Source organism: Anomaloglossus baeobatrachus, chromosome 1 (genome assembly GCF_048569485.1).
Source record: "Anomaloglossus baeobatrachus isolate aAnoBae1 chromosome 1, aAnoBae1.hap1, whole genome shotgun sequence".
Classification (NCBI taxonomy): domain Eukaryota; kingdom Metazoa; phylum Chordata; class Amphibia; order Anura; family Aromobatidae; genus Anomaloglossus; species Anomaloglossus baeobatrachus.
Genome location: NC_134353.1, coordinates 89,488,983 through 89,510,500, shown reverse-complemented (window position 1 = coordinate 89,510,500; position 21,518 = coordinate 89,488,983). Strand labels below are relative to the sequence as shown.

At 53.8% G+C, this 21,518-nt stretch overlaps 1 protein-coding gene across 1 annotated transcript in view; it reads right to left on the bottom strand.

Moving 5' to 3' along the window:
* Positions 1-21,518, bottom strand: part of NCAPG (non-SMC condensin I complex subunit G) — a 246,325-nt gene that overhangs the window by 161,646 nt on the left and 63,161 nt on the right. The window contains exon 10 of the mRNA XM_075333625.1: positions 6,848-6,937. Coding sequence (XP_075189740.1) covers positions 6,848-6,937 — 90 coding nt within the window. The remainder of the gene's footprint in view (positions 1-6,847; positions 6,938-21,518) is intronic.

Here is a 21,518-nt window from a genome sequence, read left to right as displayed (position 1 = left end):
TGTAATGGACGCAGATGAAACTGCGCGAAAGGGACTGCCTCCATTGCTGCTACCATCTTCCCCAGGAAGTGCATGAGGCGTCTCAAGGGATGCGACTGGCCCTGAAGGAGAGATTGCACCCCTGTCTGTAGTGAACGCTGTTTGTCCAGCGGAAGCATCACTATCGCTGATAAAGTATGAAACTCCATGCCAAGGTATGTTATCGATTGGGTTGGGGTCAGATTTGACTTTGAAAAGTTGATGATCCACCCGAAACTCTGGAGAGTCTCCAGCGCAACGTTCAGGCTGTGTTGGCATGCCTCTTGAGAGGGTGCCTTGACAAGTAGATCGTCCAGGTAAGGGATCACAGAGTGACCCTGAGAGTGCAGGACTGCTACTACTGCTGCCATGACCTTGGTGAAGACCCTTGGGGCTGTCGCCAGACCGAAAGGCAGGGCTACGAACTGAAGGTGTTCGTCTCCTATAACGAAGCGTAGAAAACGCTGGTGTTCTGGAGCAATCGGCACGTGGAGATAAGCATCTTTGATGTCTATTGATGCTAGGAAATCTCCTTGAGACATTGAGGCGATGACGGAGCGGAGGGATTCCATCCGAAACCGCCTGGTTTTCACATGCTTGTTGAGCAGTTTTAGGTCCAGAACAGGACGGAAAGATCCGTCCTTTTTTGGCACCACAAACAAGTTGGAGTAAAAACCGTGACCTTGCTCCTGAAGAGGAACAGGGATCACCACTCCTTCTGCCTTTAAAGAGCACACCGCCTGCAGAAGAGCATTGGCTCGGCCGGGAGGCGGAGAAGTTCTGAAGAATCGAGTTGGAGGACGAGAACTGAACTCTATCCTGTACCCGTGAGACAGAATGTCTCTCACCCAACGGTCCTTGACATGTGGCAGCCAAATGTCGCCAAAGCGGGAGAGCCTGCCACCGACCGAGGATGCGGAGAGAGGAGGCCGAAAGCCATGAGGAAGCCGCTTTGGTAGCGGTTCCTCCGGCTGCTTTCTTTGGGCGTGCCTGGGACCGCCAAGAATCTGAGCTCCTCTGCTCCTTTTGAGTCCTTTTGGACGAGGAGAATTGGGACCTGCCCGAGCCTCGAAAGGACCGAAATCTCGACTGTCCCTTCCTCTGTTGGGGTTTATTTGGTCTGGGCTGAGGTAAGGATGAATCCTTACCCTTGGACTGTTTAATGATTTCATCCAATCTCTCACCAAACAGTCTGTCACCAGAAAAAGGCAAACTGGTTAAGCACTTCTTGGAAGCAGAATCTGCCTTCCATTCCCTTAACCACAATGCTCTGCGTAAAACCACGGAGTTGGCGGACGCCACTGCCGTACGGCTTGTAGAGTCCAGGACAGCATTAATAGCGTAAGACGCAAATGCAGACATTTGAGAGGTTAAGGACGCTACTTGCGGAACAGATGTACGTGTGACAGTGTCAATCTGCGCCAAACCAGCTGAAATAGCTTGGAGTGCCCATACGGCTGCGAATGCTGGAGCAAACGACGAGCCGATAGCTTCATAGATGGATTTCAACCAGAGCTCCATCTGTCTGTCAGTGGCATCTTTAAGTGAAGCCCCATCTTCCACTCTGCAACTATGGATCTAGCCGCAAGCCTGGAGATTGGGGGATCCACCTTTGGACACTGGGTCCAGCCTTTGACCACGTCAGGGGGAAAGGGATAACGTGTATCCTTAAGACGTTTGGAGAAACGCTTATCTGGATAAGCGTGGTGTTTCTGGACTGACTCTCTAAAGTCAGAGTGATCCAGAAAAGTACTCAATTTACGCTTAGGATACCTGAAATGGAATTTCTCCTGCTGTGAAGCTGACTCCTCCACTGGAGGAGCTGTGGGAGAAATATCCAACATTTTATTGATGGACGCTATGAGATCATTCACCATTGCGTCCCCATCAGGTGTATCCAGATTGAGAGCGGTCTCAGGATCAGAATCCTGATCAGCAACCTCTGTCTCATCAAACAGAGAGCCTTCCTGCTGGGACCCTGACCAGTGTGATGAAGTCGAGGGTCGCTCATAGCGAGCTCGCTAAGGCTGTCTGGGACTGTCGTCCGTGTCAGAGCCATCACCCCGGGATGCATGGGACCCCCCCGGAGCACGGATGTGTTCCAAAAGAGGGGAACCAGGGAGCCTTGAATCAACAGTGCCCATGGTCTGAGTTACCGGTCTGGACTGCAAAGTCTCAAGGATTTTAGACATAGTCACCGACAGTTTATCAGCAAAAACTGCAAACTCCGTCCCTGTCACCTGGACAGTGTTCACAGGTGGTTCTCCTTGGGCCACCTCTAGCAGAGGCCCCGACTGAGCAAGTGCTACAGGGGCCGAACATTGCACACAATGGGGGTCAGTGGCACCTGCCGGTAGAACAGCCTTACATGCGGTACAAGTAGCATAGAAAGCCTGTGTCTTGGCCCCTTTGCTTTTTGCGGACGACATGCTGTTGTCTAGCAATCTAGGAGGGTATATAGCCAAGAATAGCGACCGTACAATGCAATGTATAGCATACAAGCATAAAGTACAAATGAACACTGCGGCACTAGTGGGGTGAGCCCTCGAGGGCTGCTTACCGCCCGCTGAAAAGCGGGTGTGTGACCGCCAGAATCCCGTGCCTGGGTCTCCCAGAGCTCGTGTCCCTTCTCCACTCAGACTGCAAACAGGAATGGCTGCCGGCGTCCTGTGAAGAGGGGCGGGCCGTGGGCGTGCCCCAGACAAAGTGCGGGAAACTAGCGTCCCACTGTGCCTAGTGAGGGGGGTTGGAGTATGCTAAGCAGACTCCAGCCCTCAGCGCTGACGTTCTGACCAGCGTCCCGCCCTTCCCCTGACTGGCAGGCCTGGGGGCGGGAACGAAACGGAACTAGGCCGCAAAAGCCGGGGACTCGATTTATAAGCGCGGCCGTCGTATAAGCACGGCCAGCGCGGAAGTTCCCCGGCGCACCACACGTCCCATCCGCGCCGCAGTGTAAAAAACCGCCAGCCGCGGCCGGCGCGGCAGTTCCTAATACAGAAACTCACTCAGCAAAGCTGCAGTGAGTAAAGCACCAGCGCGCCGCGCTGCTGTCCCCGGCGCACTAACACACCCAGCAATGCTGGTGTGTGTGCGCGATCCGTACGGGGACCCAGAGTACCTTAATGTAGCAGGGCCCTGTCCCTGACGATACTCAGCTCCATGTCCAGCAGATTCCCAGGGGCTGTGGACGGAGCACGGTCTCCTGTGCTTGGAGACCGATAGGATCCCACTTCACCCAGAGCCCTAAGGGGATGGGGAAGGAAAGCAGCATGTGGGCTCCAGCCTCCGTACCCGCAATGGGTACCTCAACCTTAACAAACACCGCCGACAAAAGTGGGGTGAGAAGGGAGCATGCTGGGGGCCCTAGTATGGGCCCTCTTTTCTTCCATCCGACAAAGTCAGCAGCTGCTGCTGACTAAACAGTGGAGCTATGCGTGCATGTGTGCCTCCTTCGCACAAAGCATGAAAACTGAGGAGCCCGTGATCCCACGGGGGGTGTATAGGCAGTAGGGGAGGGGCCTTACACTTTTAAGTGTAATACTTTGTGTGGCCTCCGGAGGCAGTAGCTATACACCCAATTGTCTGGGTCTCCCAATAGAGCGACAAAGAAAAATCTGTTTGGAGGGCTGGAAGAGAATTCTATCCTGTACCCGTGAGATATGATGTCTCTTACCCACTGATCGGAGACTTGCTTTATCCAAGCGTCGCCAAAGTGGGAGAGCCTGCCACCGACTAAGGACGTGGCTGGAGCGGGCAGAGAGTCATGAGGAAGCTGCCTTAGTGGCAGAACCTCCTGCGGTCTTCTGCGGACGCGCTTTTGGGCGCCAGTTGGATTTCTGATCCTTGGCTGAGTTAACGGACGAGGCGGAAGGCTTAGAGGATGACCAGTTGGAGGAACGAAAGGAACGAAACCTCGATTGATTCCTACCCTGGGCGGGTTTCCTGGTCTTGGTTTGTGGCATGGAAGTACTCTTCCCGCCAGTAGCTTCTTTAATGATTTCATCCAGCTGTTCACCAAACAGCCGTGAACTAGCAAAAGGGAGCCCAGCAAGAAACTTCTTGGAAGAAGCATCTGCCTTCCACTCTCGAAGCCACAAAATCCTGCGGATAACAAGAGAATTAGCTGAAGCAACCGCAGTGCGGTGAGCAGCCTCTAGCATGGCAGACATGGCATAGGATGAAAAAGCTGAAGCCTGAGCAGTTAAGGTAACCATCTCAGGCATAGATTCCTTGGTGAGGGAATGCATCTCCTCTAGAGAAGCAGAGATGGCTTTGAGAGCCCACACTGCTGCAAAAGTCGGGGAAAACGCGGCCCCCGCAGCTTCATACACAGATTTGGCCAGAAGGTCAATCTGACGGTCAGTGGAATCCTTAAGTGAGGTGCCGTCAGCCACCGACACAACGGTCCGGGCTGATAGCCTAGACACCGGAGGGTCTACCTTTGGGGAGTGAGACCACTCCTTGACCACCTCAGGTGGAAATGGAAACCGGTCATCAGAACCACGCTTTGGAAAGCGTTTGTCAGGGCAGGCCCTGGGTTTGGTCACAGCGGTCTGAAAACTGGAGTGGTTAAAGAACACACTCTTCACTCTCTTAGGCGAGGTAAACTGATGTTTTTCTGCCAAAGAGAGTTGCTCCTCTGACACTGGCGGATTGAGATCCAGCACAGAATTAATAGAAGCAATCAAATCACTAAGATCTGAGTCACCCTCAGAGAAATCGATGGGATACATAGCCTCCGAGCCCCCAGTGAGGGCATCCTCCTCATCTTGAGAGTCAGCTCTTGAGACAGAGCCGTGGGATGGGGAGGGGGAGGAAACCCTGCGCCTTCTCTTAGAAGGACGGGGTCTGGGATCAGATGATGAATCCTCCGTGAGCTCCGATGGACGGAGGTCAGAGGATAGGAGTCCTCTGTCAAGAGTATTAGAGGCACCCTGTGAGGGGGGCTGATGCATATTCATCAAAGTCCTGGACAAAAGACCCATGGACTCAGCAAATGACTGGGATATGGACCTAGAAAAGGACTCTACCCAGGCCGGGGGTTCAATTACAGGTGCAGCAGCAGCCTGAGAGACCACTGGGGGCGAGACTCCAGGCTGTGGCACCAAGTTAGAGCAACCATCACAGTGTGGATAAATGCTCGGCTCAGGCAGCAGGAGCTTACATGCAGTGCATGCAGAATAAAGCTTTGGAGCCTTGCTCCTTGTGTGAGACATGCTGCTGGAGTGGGGGCTTTGCAGAGAATGAACCCCAGGGAGAATATACAGAGGTCCACAACCGGAGACCGGCTGTGGCTTACCAGACCGCTGAGCGCGGTGTTGTGTGCCCTCCAGATCCCGAAGCCCGGTCCCCCAGAGCGCAGCACCTCATCAGAGATGCAGAATGCAGGATGTCCCAGAGCAGAGTGAACTCTGCCTGAGAAATGGCCGCCGGAGCGAAGAGAGGGGGCGGGACTAGGGGCGTTCCTATAAAAGAGCGGGAACTGGAGGGCTATAGAGACCTGCCGGGAAGGAGGGACGCCCCAGCAGTGGGGAGTGTCCCTCCCCTGTGTAGAACGGCCGCCGGGAGGAGCCGAACCTGTCCCTCTGCATGAGTGACATGCGAGGGCAGGAAAACGAAACTAGGCCTCCGGCGAAGCCGGGGCCTAAATTTAAGCAGCGAGGCCGACAAGCAGGCACCATCGGCGCGGTTCTCAGGCAAAAGCTAGAGAACCCGCCGGAAAAGTTAAAACAATCACATACAGCATACTCTCCCCTTACAATAAAGAACCGGGACCCCCAACATAAACGTCTCAGGTACTTAGCTGCTGAGACGCAGGGCCATGTCCCTGGCGATGAGTGCTCCGGTCCAACAGAATCCCCAAGGGGCTGTGGATGGAGACCGGACTCCTGCCAGGCATGGAGACCGTGCTGGCTCCCACTTCAAGCCAGAGCCCAGAAGGGATGGTGAAGGAGCGCGGCATGTAAGGCTGCAGCCTTGTAAATCAACCTTAACAACACCGCCGACACAGTGGGGTGAGAAGGGACATGCCGGGAGTCCAGACATGGACCCGCTTTTCTTCAAACTCTTTCCAAAAGTCAAACAATCAGATGAGAATGCATGTGTGGATGTATGACCTCCTGAACACAAAGCGATAAACTGGCTAGGACTGGCTACCAGGGGGTGTATAAGCTCAGAGGGAGGAGCTACACTTTTAAGTGTAGTACTTTGTGTGTCCTCCGGAGGCAGAAGCTAAACACCCATGGTCTGGGTCTCCCAAAGGAACGATAAAGAAAGATAAGAAGATAGTGCAGGTCCTGGAAGGCATGACCCCCCCCCCCCCCCAAAAAAAAAAGGCAGAGAGAAGTTTAGTCCCTTTGGCACAGGAGATCTGTTTCTGCCTCTGAGAGGTAAGAGATGTATAGGCTGCAGGCTTTCTTTGGAGTCCATGAGCCCAAGTAGCACTCTACTGTATGTGAGATATGGTGGGGGGTCTTTCGTGGACCCCAAATATAAAAATACATGTCATAATGGCATATCCAAGTGGATAATTGTCAGACCCATGTGGGTCCCACTGCTAGAACTGCAACAGATTGCAACAAAAGGGACTTACATTTTCCTCTGTCTCCTGCCCATGGTATACCATCAGAATAATAAGACCCCAAAGAAGGCCACCCAAGACAGAGCTCAACCTTCTTTTACTTCCAAGACAAGGCTCCCGCACCCTCCTTTGCTCCCTGAAATGGGGCTTCCCCTCCTTTACTCCCAAAACAGGGTTCCTGCCCATGTGATACCTTACCCCCAGGACCCTGCAAGTGAATTTTGTTTAAATCTCCCTGGCCCGACTTACATTTACTTGCAGTTTTCTAGATTCGGCAGCATCCGGTGGGTTGTCCACAGTGACAATTGGTTCTCGCAGCTCAGAAATTATTTCTGCTACCTGTAAATGACACACAAGGTTTAATCACAGCCCCTTTTAACACCTACAAGAAAAAAAAAAAAAAAAAAGTCATACAGGTCACTTTATCACAAGAGAAACACCGTTGATTCAGTGTTTGATATTAGAAAAAAATGAGAAAGCTGCACTAAGATTATCCATCCTCACACACTGTAGACACTGTAAACGCCCCCACAAATAATTCAGACAGCAAATACTTCATAGATATAAGTCCAAAAGAAGGGAATTTTGTTACTTACCGTAAATTCCTTTTCTTCTAGCTCTTATTGGGAGACCCAGACGATTGGGTGTATAGCACTGCCTCCGGAGGCCACACAAAGCAATTACACTAAAAAGTGTAAGGCCCCTCCCCTTCTGGCTATACACCCCCAGTGGGATCACTGGCTCACCAGTTTTAGTGCAAAAGCAAGAAGGAGGAAAGCCAATAACTGGTTTAAACAAATTCACTCCGAGTAACATCGGAGAACTGAAAACCGTTCAACATGAACAACATGTGTACCCGCAAACAAACCAAAAATCCCGAAGGACAACAGGGCGGGTGCTGGGTCTTCCAATAGGAGCTAGAAGAAAAGGAATTTACGGTAAGTAACAAAATTCCCTTCTTCTTCGGCGCTCTATTGGGAGACCCAGACGATTGGGACGTCCAAAAGCTGTCCCTGGGTGGGTAAAGAAATACCTCATGTTAGAGCTGCAAGACAGCCCTCCCCTACGGGGAGGCAACTGCCGCCTGCAGGACTCTTCTACCTAGGCTGGCGTCCGCCGAAGCATAGGTATGCACCTGATAATGTTTGGTGAAAGTGTGCAGACTCGACCAGGTAGCTGCCTGGCACACCTGCTGAGCCGTAGCCTGGTGTCGTAATGCCCAGGATGCACCCACGGCTCTGGTAGAATGGGCCTTCAGCCCTGATGGAACCGGAAGCCCAGCAGAACAGTAGGCTTCAAGAATTGGTTCTTTGATCCATCGAGCCAGGGTGGCCTTAGAAGCCTGCGACCCTTTGCGCTTACCAGCGACAAGGACAAAGAGTGCATCCGAACGGCGCAAGGGCGCCGTGCGGGAAATGTAGATTCTGAGTGCTCTCACCAGATCTAACAAATGTAAATCCTTCTCATACCGATGAACTGCATGAGGACAAAACGAAGGCAAAGAGATATCCTGATTAAGATGAAAAGAGGATACCACCTTCGGGAGAAACTCCTGAATGGGGCGCAGCACTACCTTGTCCTGGTGGAAGACCAGGAAGGGAGCCTTGGATGATAGTGCTGCCAGCTCAGACACTCTCCGAAGAGATGTGATCGCTACCAGAAAAGCCACTTTCTGTGATAGTCTAGAAAGTGAAACCTCCCTCAGAGGCTCGAAGGGCGGCTTCTGGAGGGCAACTAGTACCCTGTTCAGATCCCATGGATCTAACGGCCGCTTGTACGGGGGTACGATATGGCAAACCCCCTGTAGGAACGTGCGCACCTTAGGAAGGCGTGCCAAACGCCTCTGAAAAAAGACGGATAGCGCCGAGACCTGACCTTTAAGGGAGCCGAGCGACAAACCTTTTTCTAACCCAGATTGCAGGAAAGAAAGAAAGGTAGGCAATGCAAATGGCCAGGGAGACACTCCCTGAGCAGAGCACCAGGATAAGAATATCCTCCACGTTCTGTGGTAGATCTTAGCGGACGTGGGCTTCCTAGCCTGTCTCATGGTGGCAACGACCCCTTGGGACAATCCTGAAGACGCTAGGATCCAGGACTCAATGGCCACACAGTCAGGTTCAGGGCCGCAGAATTCCGATGGAAAAACGGCCCTTGGGACAGTAAGTCTGGTCGGTCTGGTAGTGCCCACGGTTGGCCGACCGTGAGCTGCCACAGATCCGGGTACCACGCCCTCCTCGGCCAGTCTGGGGCGACAAGTATGACGCGGCTGCAATCGGATCTGATCTTGCGTAGCACTCTGGGCAAGAGTGCCAGAGGTGGAAACACATAAGGGAGCCGGAACTGCGACCAATCTTGCACTAGGGCGTCTGCCGCCAGCGCTCTTTGATCGCGAGACCGTGCCATGAAGGTTGGGACCTTGTTGTTGTGCCGTGGCGCCATTAGGTCGACGTCCGGCACCCCCCAGCGGTGACAGATTTCCTGAAACACGTCTGGGTGAAGGGACCATTCCCCTGCGTCCATGCCCTGGCGACTGAGGAAGTCTGCTTCCCAGTTTTCTACGCCGGGGATGTGAACTGCGGATATGGTGGAGGCTGTGGCTTCCACCCACATCAGAATCCGCCGGACTTCCTGGAAGGCTTGCCGACTGCGTGTCCCCCCTTGGTGGTTGATGTATGCCACCGCTGTGGAGTTGTCCGACTGAATTCGGATCTGCCTTCCTTCCAGCCACTGCTGGAAGGCTAGTAGGGCAAGATACACTGCTCTGATTTCCAGAACATTGATCTGAAGGGTGGACTCCTGCTGGGTCCACATACCCTGAGCCCTGTGGTGGAGAAAAACTGCTCCCCACCCTGACAGACTCGCGTCTGTCGTGACCACCGCCCAGGATGGGGGTAGGAAGGATCTTCCCTGTGATAATGAGGTGGGAAGAAGCCACCACTGCAGAGAGTCCTTGGCCGTCTGGGAAAGGGAGACTTTCCTGTCCAGGGATGTTGACTTCCCGTCCCATTGGCGGAGAATGTCCCATTGAAGTGGGCGCAGATGAAACTGCGCAAACGGAACCGCTTCCATTGCCGCCACCATCTTCCCGAGGAAGTGCATGAGGCGTCTTAAGGAGTGCGACTGACTTTGAAGGAGAGCCTGCACCCCAGTCTGTAGTGACCTCTGCTTGTCCAGCGGAAGCTTCACTATCGCTGAGAGAGTATGAAACTCCATGCCAAGATACGTTAGTGATTGGGTCGGTGACAGATTTGACTTTGAGAAGTTGATGAACCACCCGAACGTCTGGAGAGTCTCCAGTGCAACAGTCAAGCTGAGTTGGCATGCCTCTTGAGAGGGTGCCTTGACCAGTAGATCGTCCAAGTAAGGGATCACAGAGTGTCCCTGAGAGTGCAAGACTGCTACCACTGCCGCCATGATCTTGGTGAACACCCGTGGGGCTGTCGCTAGACCAAATGGCAGAGCTACGAACTGAAGATGGTCGTCTCCTACCACGAAGCGTAGAAAGCGTTGGTGCTCTGTAGCAATCGGCACGTGGAGATAAGCATCCTTGATGTCTATTGATGCTAGGAAATCTCCTTGAGACATTGAGGCAATGACTGAGCGGAGGGATTCCATCCGGAACCGCCTGGCGTTCACATGCTTGTTGAGCAGTTTTAGGTCCAGAACAGGACGGAATGAGCCGTCCTTTTTTGGCACCACAAAGAGATTGGAGTAAAAACCTTGACCTCGTTCCTGAAGAGGAACAGGGACCACCACTCCTTCTGCTCTTAGAGAATTCACCGCCTGCAGAAGGGCATCTGCTCGGTCGGGATGTGGGGAAGTTCTGAAGAACCGAGGCGGAGGACGAGAACTGAACTATATCCTGTACCCGTGAGACAAAATGTCTGTTACCCACCGGTCTTTGACCTGTGGCAGCCAAATGTCGCAAAAGCGGGAGAGCCTGCCACCGACCGAGGATGCGGAGGGAGGCGGCCGAAAGTCATGAGGCAGCCGCCTTGGAAGCGGTACCTCCGGTTGATTTCTTGGGGCGTGAGTGAGCCCGCCAGGAATCAGAGCTCCTTTGCTCTTTCTGAGTCCCTTTGGACGAGGAGAATTGGGGCTTGCCCGAGCCTCGAAAGGACCGAAACTTTGACTGCCACTTCCTCTGTGGAGGTTTGCTTGATCTGGGCTGGGGTAAGGAGGAGTCCTTACCTTTGGACTGTTTGATGATTTCCGCCAATTGCTCACCAAACAGTCTGTCTCCAGATAATGGCAAGCTGGTTAAACATTTTTTAGAAGCAGAATCTGCTTTCCATTCCTTTAACCACAAGGCTCTGCGCAAAACTACAGAGTTGGCAGATGCCATTGAGGTACGGCTCGTAGAGTCCAGTACCGCATTGATAGCGTAGGTCGCAAACGCAGACATTTGCGTAGTTAGGGACGCCACTTGCGGCACTGCTGGACGTATGAGAGAGTCCACCTGTGCCAGACCAGCTGAAATAGCTTGGAGCGCCCACACGGCCGCGAATGCTGGAGCAAACGACGCGCCGATAGCTTCATAGACAGATTTCAACCAAAGGTCCATCTGTCTGTCATTGGCATCTTTAAGTGAAGCCCCATCCTCCACTGCAACTATGGATCTAGCTGCAAGCCTGGATATTGGAGGGTCCACTTTTGGACACTGGGTCCAGCGTTTGACCACGTCAGGGGGAAAAGGATACCGTGTATCCTTAAGGCGTTTAGAAAAACGCTTGTCCGGATAAGTATTATGTTTCTGGATGGATTCTCTGAAGTCAGAGTGGTCCAGAAAAGTACTCAATTTACGCTTGGGATACAGGAAATGGAATTTCTCCTGCTGTGCAGCTGCCTCCTCTGCAGAAGGGGCTGGGGGAGAAATATTCAACAGCCTATTGATGGCCGCTATAAGGTCATTTACCATGGCGTCACCATCTGGCGTATCCAAATTGAGTGCGGCGTCAGGACAAGACTCATGATCACCCACCTCTGAACCCTCATATAGGGACCCTTCTCGCTGAGACCCTGATCCACGTGATGACGTGGAGGGTCTCTCCCAGCGAGCTCGCTTAGGCGGACTGGGACTGTCATCGGAGTCAGAGCCCTCAGCCTGTGATGCCTGGGACCCCCTTGAAGTACAGATTAGTTCCAACTGAGGGGGACCGGGGAACATAGACACAGCAGTGTCTATGGTCTGAGCAACTGGCCTGGACTGCAAGGTTTCCAGGATTTTTGTCATAGTCACAGACATTTTATCAGCAAAGACTGCAAATTCTGTCCCCGTCACCGGGGCAGGGTTCACAGGCGTCTCTGCCTGGGCTACCACCACAGTAGGCTCTGGCTGACGAAGTGCCACTGGGACTGAACATTGCACACAATGAGAGTCGTTGGAGCCTGCTGGTAGATTAGCCCCACATGCTGTACAAGTAGTGTATACAGCCCGTGCCTTGGCACCCTTGCGTTTTGCGGATGACATGCTGTTGTCTCCTCAAAGCAATATAGGGTGTACAGCCAAAAGCGACCTTACAGTGCAGAATTAAATATATCTAGACACAGCAGTGCCTATGTACAGCGAAAAATATAACACTGTGGCACTAGTGGGGCTGCACGTATGTGCTGCTTACCGCCCGCTGAGCGCGGGTGTGTGGTCGCCAGAAACCCGTAGCCTGGGTCCCCCAGAGCCTGCGTGCGTTCTCCAGCCAGACTGCATGTGTATAATGGCTGCCGGCGTCCTGGGGAGCTGCAAGCCTGGGGGCGGGCCTAGGGCGTGCACAGAGAAAAAGCGCGAAGCCTGTGTCCTACTGTGCTCAATGAGAGGGCTGGAGCATGTAAATCGTGCTCCAGCCCTCGGCGCTGCCGATTGAATAACGTCTCTCCCCTACCCTGATTGACAGGGTGGGGGGCGTTAACGAAGCGGAGCTAGGCCGCAGAAAGCCGGGGACTAAAGTTAGAAGCGCCGCCGCCGTAAAAGCGCGGTCGGCGCGACCCCGGCGCACTACAAGTCGCAGCTGCGCCGTCGCTCCAGGGGCGGTCGGCGCGGCGATCCACACACAAAGTCCCCCAGAAATCTGCGGGGACTATAAGCCCAGCGCACAGCGCTACAGTCCCCGGCGCACTAGCACACCCAGCAAGCCTGGGGTGCGCGTGGCCTGCCATACGGGGACACAGAGTACCTGAAAGTTGCAGGGCCTTGTCCCTGAACGGTACTCCCGCTCCACATCCAGCAGGTTCTATGGGTCTGTGGATGGAGCCCGGCCTCAGGGCTTGGTGGCCGGTAAGATCCCACTTCCTCAGAGCCCCTCAGGGGGATGGGGAAGGAAAACAGCATGTGGGCTCCAGCCTCCGTACCCGCAATGGGTACCTCAACCTTACAAACCACAAGTGGGGTAAGAAGGGAGCATGCTGGGGGCCCTATATGGGCCCTCTTTTCTTCCATCCGATATAGTCAGCAGCTACTGCTGACTAAACAGTGGAGCTATGCGTGGATGTCTGACCTCCTTCGCACAAAGCAGAAAACTGGTGAGCCAGTGATCCCACTGGGGGTGTATAGCCAGAAGGGGAGGGGCCTTACACTTTTTAGTGTAATTGCTTTGTGTGGCCTCCGGAGGCAGTGCTATACACCCAATCGTCTGGGTCTCCCAATAGAGCGCCGAAGAAAGTAGGATTTTTGTGTACTCACCGTAAAATCTCTTTCTCTGAGTCTTCATTGGGGGACACAGGACCATGGGTTATGCTGCTGTCACTGGGAGGCTGACACTAAGTAAACATAAAAAAGTTAGCTCCTCCCTAGCAGTATACACCCCGAGCCGGAGGCGGGCTCAGATCAGTTGGTGCACAAGCAGTAGGAGGAGTACCAGAATCACCATACATAAAAACAAGTTGTAACTAAAACAATGCAGCCGTGCAAACAAGAGGTCTATGAACATAAGACCGCTGAAAAATAGCAGGCAAATGCAATTGAACAACCAAAAAACCAAGCAGGGTGGGTGCTGTGTCCCCCAATGAAGACTCAGAGAAAGAGATTTTACGGTGAGTACACAAAAATCCTACTTTCTCTATCGTTTCATTGGGGGACACAGGACCATGGGACGTCCAAAAGCAGTCCCTGGGTGGGAATACCGAAAACCCGCGGATAGGAAGAAAACAACAACCTCCCTCGGCGGGCTTGCACTATAACTGAATGCTGCCACCCTATTACAGGTGTGCAACTGCTGCCTGCAAGACCATTCTCCCAAAACTAGCATCTGCCGATGCTTGGGTGTGAACCTGGTAGAACCTAGTAAAGGTGTGCAGGCTAGACCAGGTGGCGGCCTTGCAGACCTGGTCGGCCGACGCATGATGCCTAATCGCCCAAGAGGCTCCCACTGCACGGGTAGAGTGCGCCCTTACCCCCCGCGGCGGAGACTTGTCCCGAATCCGATAGGCCTCTGATATGGCGGAACGGATCCATCTGGCAATTGTGGCCTTGGATGCCGAATTCACCCCTCTTGGGACCAGAAGGAAGGACAAACAGACCATCTGACTTACGGAACGGCGCGGTTCTGGAGACATAAATTCTAAGTGCACGCACTAGGTCCAGGGTGTGCAAGGACCTCTCCAAGCTGTGAGAGGGGCCAGGACAGAAGGACGGAAGAACGATTTCTTCGTTAAGATGGAACGGGGAGACCACCTTTGGGAGAAAAGCGGAATCTGGTCGGAGAACCGCTTTGTCCTGGTGAAAAATCAAAAAGGGGGAACGACAAGAGAGAGCTGCCAGCTCTGACGTCCTGCGAATAGAAGTGATGGCAACGAGAAACACCACCTTCCAAGACAGGTGAGAAAGGGAAGATTCTCGCAAGGGCTCGAATGGGGGGCCCTGAAGTGACCCTAGGACTAGATTAAGGTCCCACGGCTCTAGAGGCCGACGGTACGGCGGTGCCAGGTGGGCCACTCCCTGGATGAAGGTCTTAACCTGTGAACGAGCGGCCAGTGGCCTCTGAAACAGGATTGATAACGCCGATATCTGGCCCTTTAGTGTTGCGAGCGAGAGACCCGCATCTAGGCCTGACTGCAAGAATGCCAATAGGGAAGGAAGGGAGAAGGCGAGAGGAGAAGAAATATTATGTTCTTCACACCACCTGAAGAAAACCTTCCACGTGCGGTAGTAAATTTTTGATGAAGATGGCTTCCTGGCCCTAATCATTGTCTGAATCACTCTTGAGGAAAAACCAGCCTTAGCTAGAACCCAGGATTCAATGGCCAGGCCGTCAAATTTAGGACCTGTGAGTTCTGATGGAAAAGAGGTCCCTGCTGCAGGAGATCTGGACGGTCTGGAAGGCGCCACGGAACGTCTGCGAGGAGCTGAGTTAGTTCCGCGAACCATGCTCGCCTGGGCCAGTCCGGAGCCACTAGGATGACCGGTATTCCTTCCGCCTTGATCTTCTTGAGGACCCTCGGAATTAGAGGGAGCGGAGGGAAGATGTACGGGAGACTGAACTGGCTCCATGACAGGGTGAGGGCATCGACTCCTAAAGCCAAGCGGTCGCGGCACCGCACTACAAATTTCGGAACCTGACGGTTGAACCGGGAGGCCATTAGGTCCACGTCCGGAACTCCCCATCTGTCGCAGATCTGGTTGAAGACTTCCCGGTTGAGGGACCATTCTCCGGAGGCGAGACCTTCCCTGCTGAGGAAGTCCGCCGCCCAATTGTCCACGCCTGGGATGTGTACCGCTGAGATCAGGGAGTGATGACGCTCGGCCCAGTGCAAAATCTTCTTGACTTCTCGCATCGCCCCGACACTACTTGTGCCGCCTTGGTGGTTGATGTACGCCACCGCCGTCGCATTGTCTGACTGGATCCTGACCGGGCAACCCTGTACTAGGTGCCGAAACTGCTGCAAGGCTAGCCGGATGGCTCTTATCTCCAAAATGTTGATCTGGAGACAACTCTCCCTCGGTGACCATCGGCCCTGCGCTGTGTGATGCCGAAACACTGCTCCCCAGCCCTGGAGACTGGCGTCGGTGGTCACTATCTTCCAGTGGAGCGGGAGGAAAGACCTTCCTGATGCGAGGTTGCGTTGATTGAGCCACCAACGGAGGGAGTGGCGGGTCTCCGGCGAGAGATGAAACCTGCGGTCCAGAGAAAAGGGAGATCTGTCCCACTTCTTCAGCAAGGCCAGCTGGAGGGGCCGGAGATGGAACTGTGCAAAGGGTACCGCTTCCATCGCCGCCACCATACGACCGAGGACTCGCATGCCGAACCTGATGGAAACTTGGCACTGACGCCGGAGAGCGCGGAGGCCTCGTTGTAGGGAGGACATCTTCTCCTGTGTGAGGAAAACTCGCCCTTGGATGGTATGGAATACCATGCCTAAAAAGGTGATCCGACGGGCCGGGGTCAGAGAGGACTTCTTCCGATTTATCAGCCACCCTAACCGTGAAAGGGTGTCGATCGTGACCTGAACCCCAAGACGACAGTCCTCGAAGGAAGAGCCCTTTATCAACATATCGTCCAAGTACGGGATGACCATGACACCCCTGGAATGCAGATTGGATGCAGATCTTCGTAAAGACCCTGGGTGCGGATGCGAGGCCGAAGGGAAGAGCCGTGAACTGGAAGTGATCTTCCGCTATCGCAAAGCGGAGGAACTGTTGGTGAGAGGTGGCTATCGGGACGTGACGATAGGCGTCTTGAATATCCAGCGATGCCAGGAATTCGCCTACCTCCATGGACGCGATGACGGACCGGAGTGACTCCATGCGAAACGGCCGAGGCCTCACAGACCTGTTTAGAAGCTTTAGGTCGAGGACGGGACGGACAGAGCCGTCCTTTTTGGGGACCACGAAAAGGTTGGAATAGAACCCCTTGAAACGCTCTGCGGGAGGGACTGGTACCACGACTCCGGCTCGGAGGAGGGAGTCTATGGAGTGAAAGAACGCGCGAGCCCGCGCGGGAGACTCGGGAGGGCGAGATAGGAAAAAACGTCTCGGTGGCTTTGCTTCGAATTCTATTTTGTAGCCTGATGTGATGATCTCTCTGACCCAGGCATCGGCGGTCAGGGGGATCCACACGTGCTGAAAACGAGACAGACGCCCTCCCACAAGTCTGGCGCTGTTGCGCACCGACCGCGAGTCACTTGGAGGAACGTCGGCGGTAACCAGAAGAGGATCTCGTGGACTGGCGGGGGCGTGAACGCCAGGCGGGATTGGTCTTGAATGACGGGGTCTTCCTGTCTCTCGGAGGAGAGCGGCTTTTCCGCGGCTGGGGATTGGAGTTGAAGCTGCGAAAGGGCCGGAAACGAGCGGTGGGGCGCCGATTCTGGAAGCGCTTGGGGCGCAATTGGGGGAGAGATGTACTCTTTCCTCCCGTAGCATCGGAGATCAACTGGTCCAGCCTATCTCTGAAGAGACGCTCCCCTAGGAAGGGCAGGGAAGTTAGGGACTTAGAGGCCGCATCCGCGTTCCAGGACCGGAGCCAAAGGGCTCGACGGATGGCCACATTGTTGCTGGCGGCCTGGGTCGCGCAACTTGCAGACGCCAGGGCTGCATTGAGCAAGTACTCACCCGCGAGAGAAATCTGTGAGGCAATGGGAACCAGGTCCGGATTGGCAGGAATGGCGCGGAGACCGCAGCGTAGCGTGTCCGCCCAGGACATCATTGCCTTCGCAACCCAAACCGAGGCAAAGGCCGGAGAGAGGGATGTGCCCGCTGCCTCGAAGGCGGAACGGGCTAACTTGTCAATAGTACGGCCCGTAGGGTCCTTGAGAGACGTACCGTTAGTGAGTGGAAGGACTGTGTGAGAAGACAGGCGGGAGATTGGGGGGGGTCTACCACAGGGGAGCCTGTCCAATCCTTTCGAAGACCCTCAGGAAAAGGATAATGCAAATCGATGGACTTACCGCTGGTAAATACCCTGTCCGGCTGTTGCCTGTGGCTGCGCAGTAACTCAGCGAATTCTGGATGTCCGCTGAATGTGTTCTGGGCCCGCTTCACCCGCTTAAACGAGACCTGGGTGCTCTGGGAGGAGACGGGGTCCGCCTGTACCTTCAAGGTCTGGTTCACTGCTTCTATCAGGCTATTCACCATGCGCCGAATATCAGCCGCCTGCTCTGAGTCCTGCAGGGGTGCCGCATCGGAATCATCATCGGAGCAGTCAGAAACCTCCCTGGAGGACTGACTGTCTGGACCTGGGGATGAAGGTGAAACCTGGGAAGAGTCTGAGGACGAGACCTGGCGGGTCCGTTTTTGAGCAGCAGAGGAGGACCCTGCAACGGGGCTAACCTGCTCCGGAGGCGATTGCGCCGGGTCTGCGGGAATCTGGGCGAGCGACGGCAGCAGGCGCAGAGCTTGCGCGATGGTCCGAGAAGCCTCAGAGAGGGAATCTACGGACTGGGACAGGGACGCTAGCCAGTCGGGGGGGGGGGGCGGGACGCAGGGCCCTGCAGCATATGGCGCTGTGGCGTCTGCGATATCAGAAGCGTCGGCCGCGGAGTCCTGCGGAGGCTGCGCGTCTGTAGAACAGATGGAGCATAGTGGGGCGTCCTGACCCTGGGAAAACTTGGAATTGCAGGAGGAGCATGCAAAAAATAGTGCAAAGGGGGCCTGCTTGGATTGGGTGGGCTTAGCCTTAGGCATGGTGAAAACAGGTACTCTCCCTGGTGGCTGCTAGGAAGGAGACAGGAGAGGGTTAACTCGTCCCTAAACTCAGAGAATGCTGCCTAGTGAGGGCTACTCCTTAGGAGCAGAACTTACCCAGGTCCTGCGTGCTGCCCACCAGTCCAGAAGGGGAAGTCCAGGAAAGCTGGCCAGAAGAGTCAGAACGCCGGCGCGCTGCAGCCTCAGGGGACCAGAGGCAGGCTAAAATGGCGAGGGGACGCTGGAGGAGGCTGGGGGAGGAGCAGGATTCCGGCGCGAAAACCCGGAGGATTCACAGCCCCCACCATCAGCCAGGAGGCAGAGCAGTGGGAGGATACAGAGGGAGACGACCGGCGGCCAATAGCGCTGCAGCGGGGGCGTGGCTAGGACGCAGGAGCGACTAGGCCGAGACCGGGGACTAAATTTATGGAGAGGGCGGGGGGAAAGTGCAGGAAAGGTCGGTCCTACCTGCAATCGGCGGCGCCGGCCCAGCGATGGATGCGGTGCAGGCAGGGCTCCCTGGCCCTGCCTGTGTACAGCGCTGCTCATCCAGGAAGGCTCCGGGGGAGAGCGTGCTGAGGCAGGGTAGTGGACATCATGATGGGGGTAGCAGCCCCCTTTCAGGAGAAGGCAGCGTGACAGGGCCCCATCTATTACACACGCTGCGGAGGTTCCATCCCTGCTGTACTCCCCTGTACGCCCTTTGGGGTGATACCGCAGGGCGAATCAGGGGTGCCCACAAACAACCTGCCCACACGCGCACCCCCGGGAGTGGTACCACGGGGACGGACGGGGGAGAGGGCCCGAAGTCTCGAGCCCCTGCGACCCTGGGGAGTGGTACCCACAGGGCTGCGGAGGATGAGTGAAGCGAATACCTGCAGAGACAAAGACGACAGGTATGAGAGTGATGAGCGGCGCCGAAATAAAAGAAAAAAGCGCAAAAAACATACATGGCTGAGGGGGGCCGAGACGGCCCACATCAGCCTCCTACGACACTAAGCTAAAAACTGATCTGAGCCCGCCTCCGGCTCGGGGTGTATACTGCTAGGGAGGAGCTAACTTTTTTATGTTTACTTAGTGTCAGCCTCCTAGTGACAGCAGCATAACCCATGGTCCTGTGTTCCCCAATGAAACGATAGAGAAAACATAGAAGCTAATACATAGAGACAAATCCAAGAATGGTAAGCAGCTCATTGTCAATATACACTGTACACAGAATCTGGTGTGGGTGGGGTTAGCCTTCTGTGCTCTGCTACGTCTAAGTCACAACTACTGCACCCAGTAAATTAAGTGATACTTTGCTGGATTTAGGGTCTTTCCCTACATTATACTGCTCTTAAAGGGACTCCGTCAGCAGGTTTCTTCAATGTAACCTGAAAACAGCATGCTGCAAATGTTAAAACAGATGTTTCAGCCCTGCATCTGCTATCTCACAGTATTTTTTTGTGAACCTGCAATCTTAGCTTAAGCCACTTATCTTCATCATTAGTGGGTCTCAGCAGCATTTGAGCTATAGTCCGACTCCGCCCCCCTGTGGTTAGCAGCTTCTGTCTATGGAATTGTACACTTTAAAGTGGGGTGTGTGCGAAGGAGGCAGCTTCCAGAGCTCTGTACATACAAAATCTCAAAATCTTTCACTGTGTCAGAACAGCTGCAGCAGCTAAGCTAAGTGATACATCATTGAACTCAGGGCCTCTTTGCCTATACCATGCTGTTCTGAGATGAGGTATCAAAAACCTACTGACAGATTCCCTTTAAATGAGGTAGCAAAAACCTGGTGACAGATTCCCTTTAACCACGTCAGACCATTCATTGCATTCTGTCCTTCTAGGGGAATAACACCTCTAATTGAGCATGTCATGAAACAAGAAATGTGAGATGTATTACAGATCTATACAACATCTATAAAATTATGGAGCTGCTTTTGTGGTCATATAAAGATAAAAAAAATAATTAATCCTTTAAAAAAAATAAATAAATAATCAGTGGCAATATCGAGGGTTTATGAATGCCTTAAAAGGGTTATCCATTTCTTAGACGACCCATTCTCAATTACAATATTAGCCTGTATACAATAAAATCATCCTAGGTCACCTCCGGTGCTGAGCACCGTTCCACCGATGTCGGCACTGGCTCTCCGGTGACGTTCTTGTTCCATGTGAGCCCTGCAGCTAATCAGCGGTGGCTTCACTCTCACTTAGCTGGGACGACACTTAAACCCGGAAATATGGAGAGCTGCTGCTACAGGGGTCGTGTAGCATAAGAACATAACGTAAGCCTCGTGCAGACAGCACTGAAACGTGCCACACCGGAAGGGAGTACAGGCTGTTATTTTATGCGGTGGGAAATATAGGCGACTGAGAAAGGGTTGTCCGAGTAGTGGGCAACTTCTTAAACAATCCTTAGGGCATGTGCACACGTTCAGCATTTACGCCAAACATTTCGGCATCAAAAGAAGGGAATTTTGTTTACTTACCGTAAATTCCTTTTCTTCTAGCTCTAATTGGGAGACCCAGACAATTGGGTGTATAGCTACTGCCTCCGGAGGCCACACAAAGTATTACACTTAAAAGTGTAAGGCCCCTCCCCTACTGCCTATACACCCCCCGTGGGATCACGGGCTCCTCAGTTTTAGTGCAAAAGCAAGAAGGAGGAAAGCCAATAAACTGGTTTAAGCACATTCAATCCGAAGGAATATCGGAGAACTGAAACCATTCAACATGAACAACATGTGTATACAAAAAAACAGGGGCGGGTGCTGGGTCTCCCAATTAGAGCTAGAAGAAAAGGAATTTACGGTAAGTAAACAAAATTCCCTTCTTTGTCGCTCTATTGGGAGACCCAGACAATTGGGATGTCCAAAAGCAATCCCTGGGTGGGTAAAATAATACCTCGTGATAGGGCCATAAAAACGGCCCTTTCCTACAGGTGAGCAATCGCCGCCTGAAGGACTTGTCTACCTAGGTTGGCGTCCGCCGAAGCATAGGTATGCACCTGATAATGCTTGGTAAAAGTGTGCAGACTCGACCAGGTAGCCGCCTGGCACACTTGCTGAGCCGTAGCCTGGTGCCGTAATGCCCAGGACGCACCCACGGCTCTGGTAGAATGGGCCTTCAGCCCTGATGGAACCGGAAGCCCCGCAGAACGGTAGCTTTCAAGAATTGGTTCCTTGATCCACCGAGCCAGGGTGGATTTGGAAGCCTGCAACCCTTTACGCTGGCCGGCGACAAGGACAAAGAGTGCATCCGAGCGGCGCAGAGGTGCCGTGCGGGAAATGTAGATTCTGAGTGCTCTCACCAGATCCAACAAATG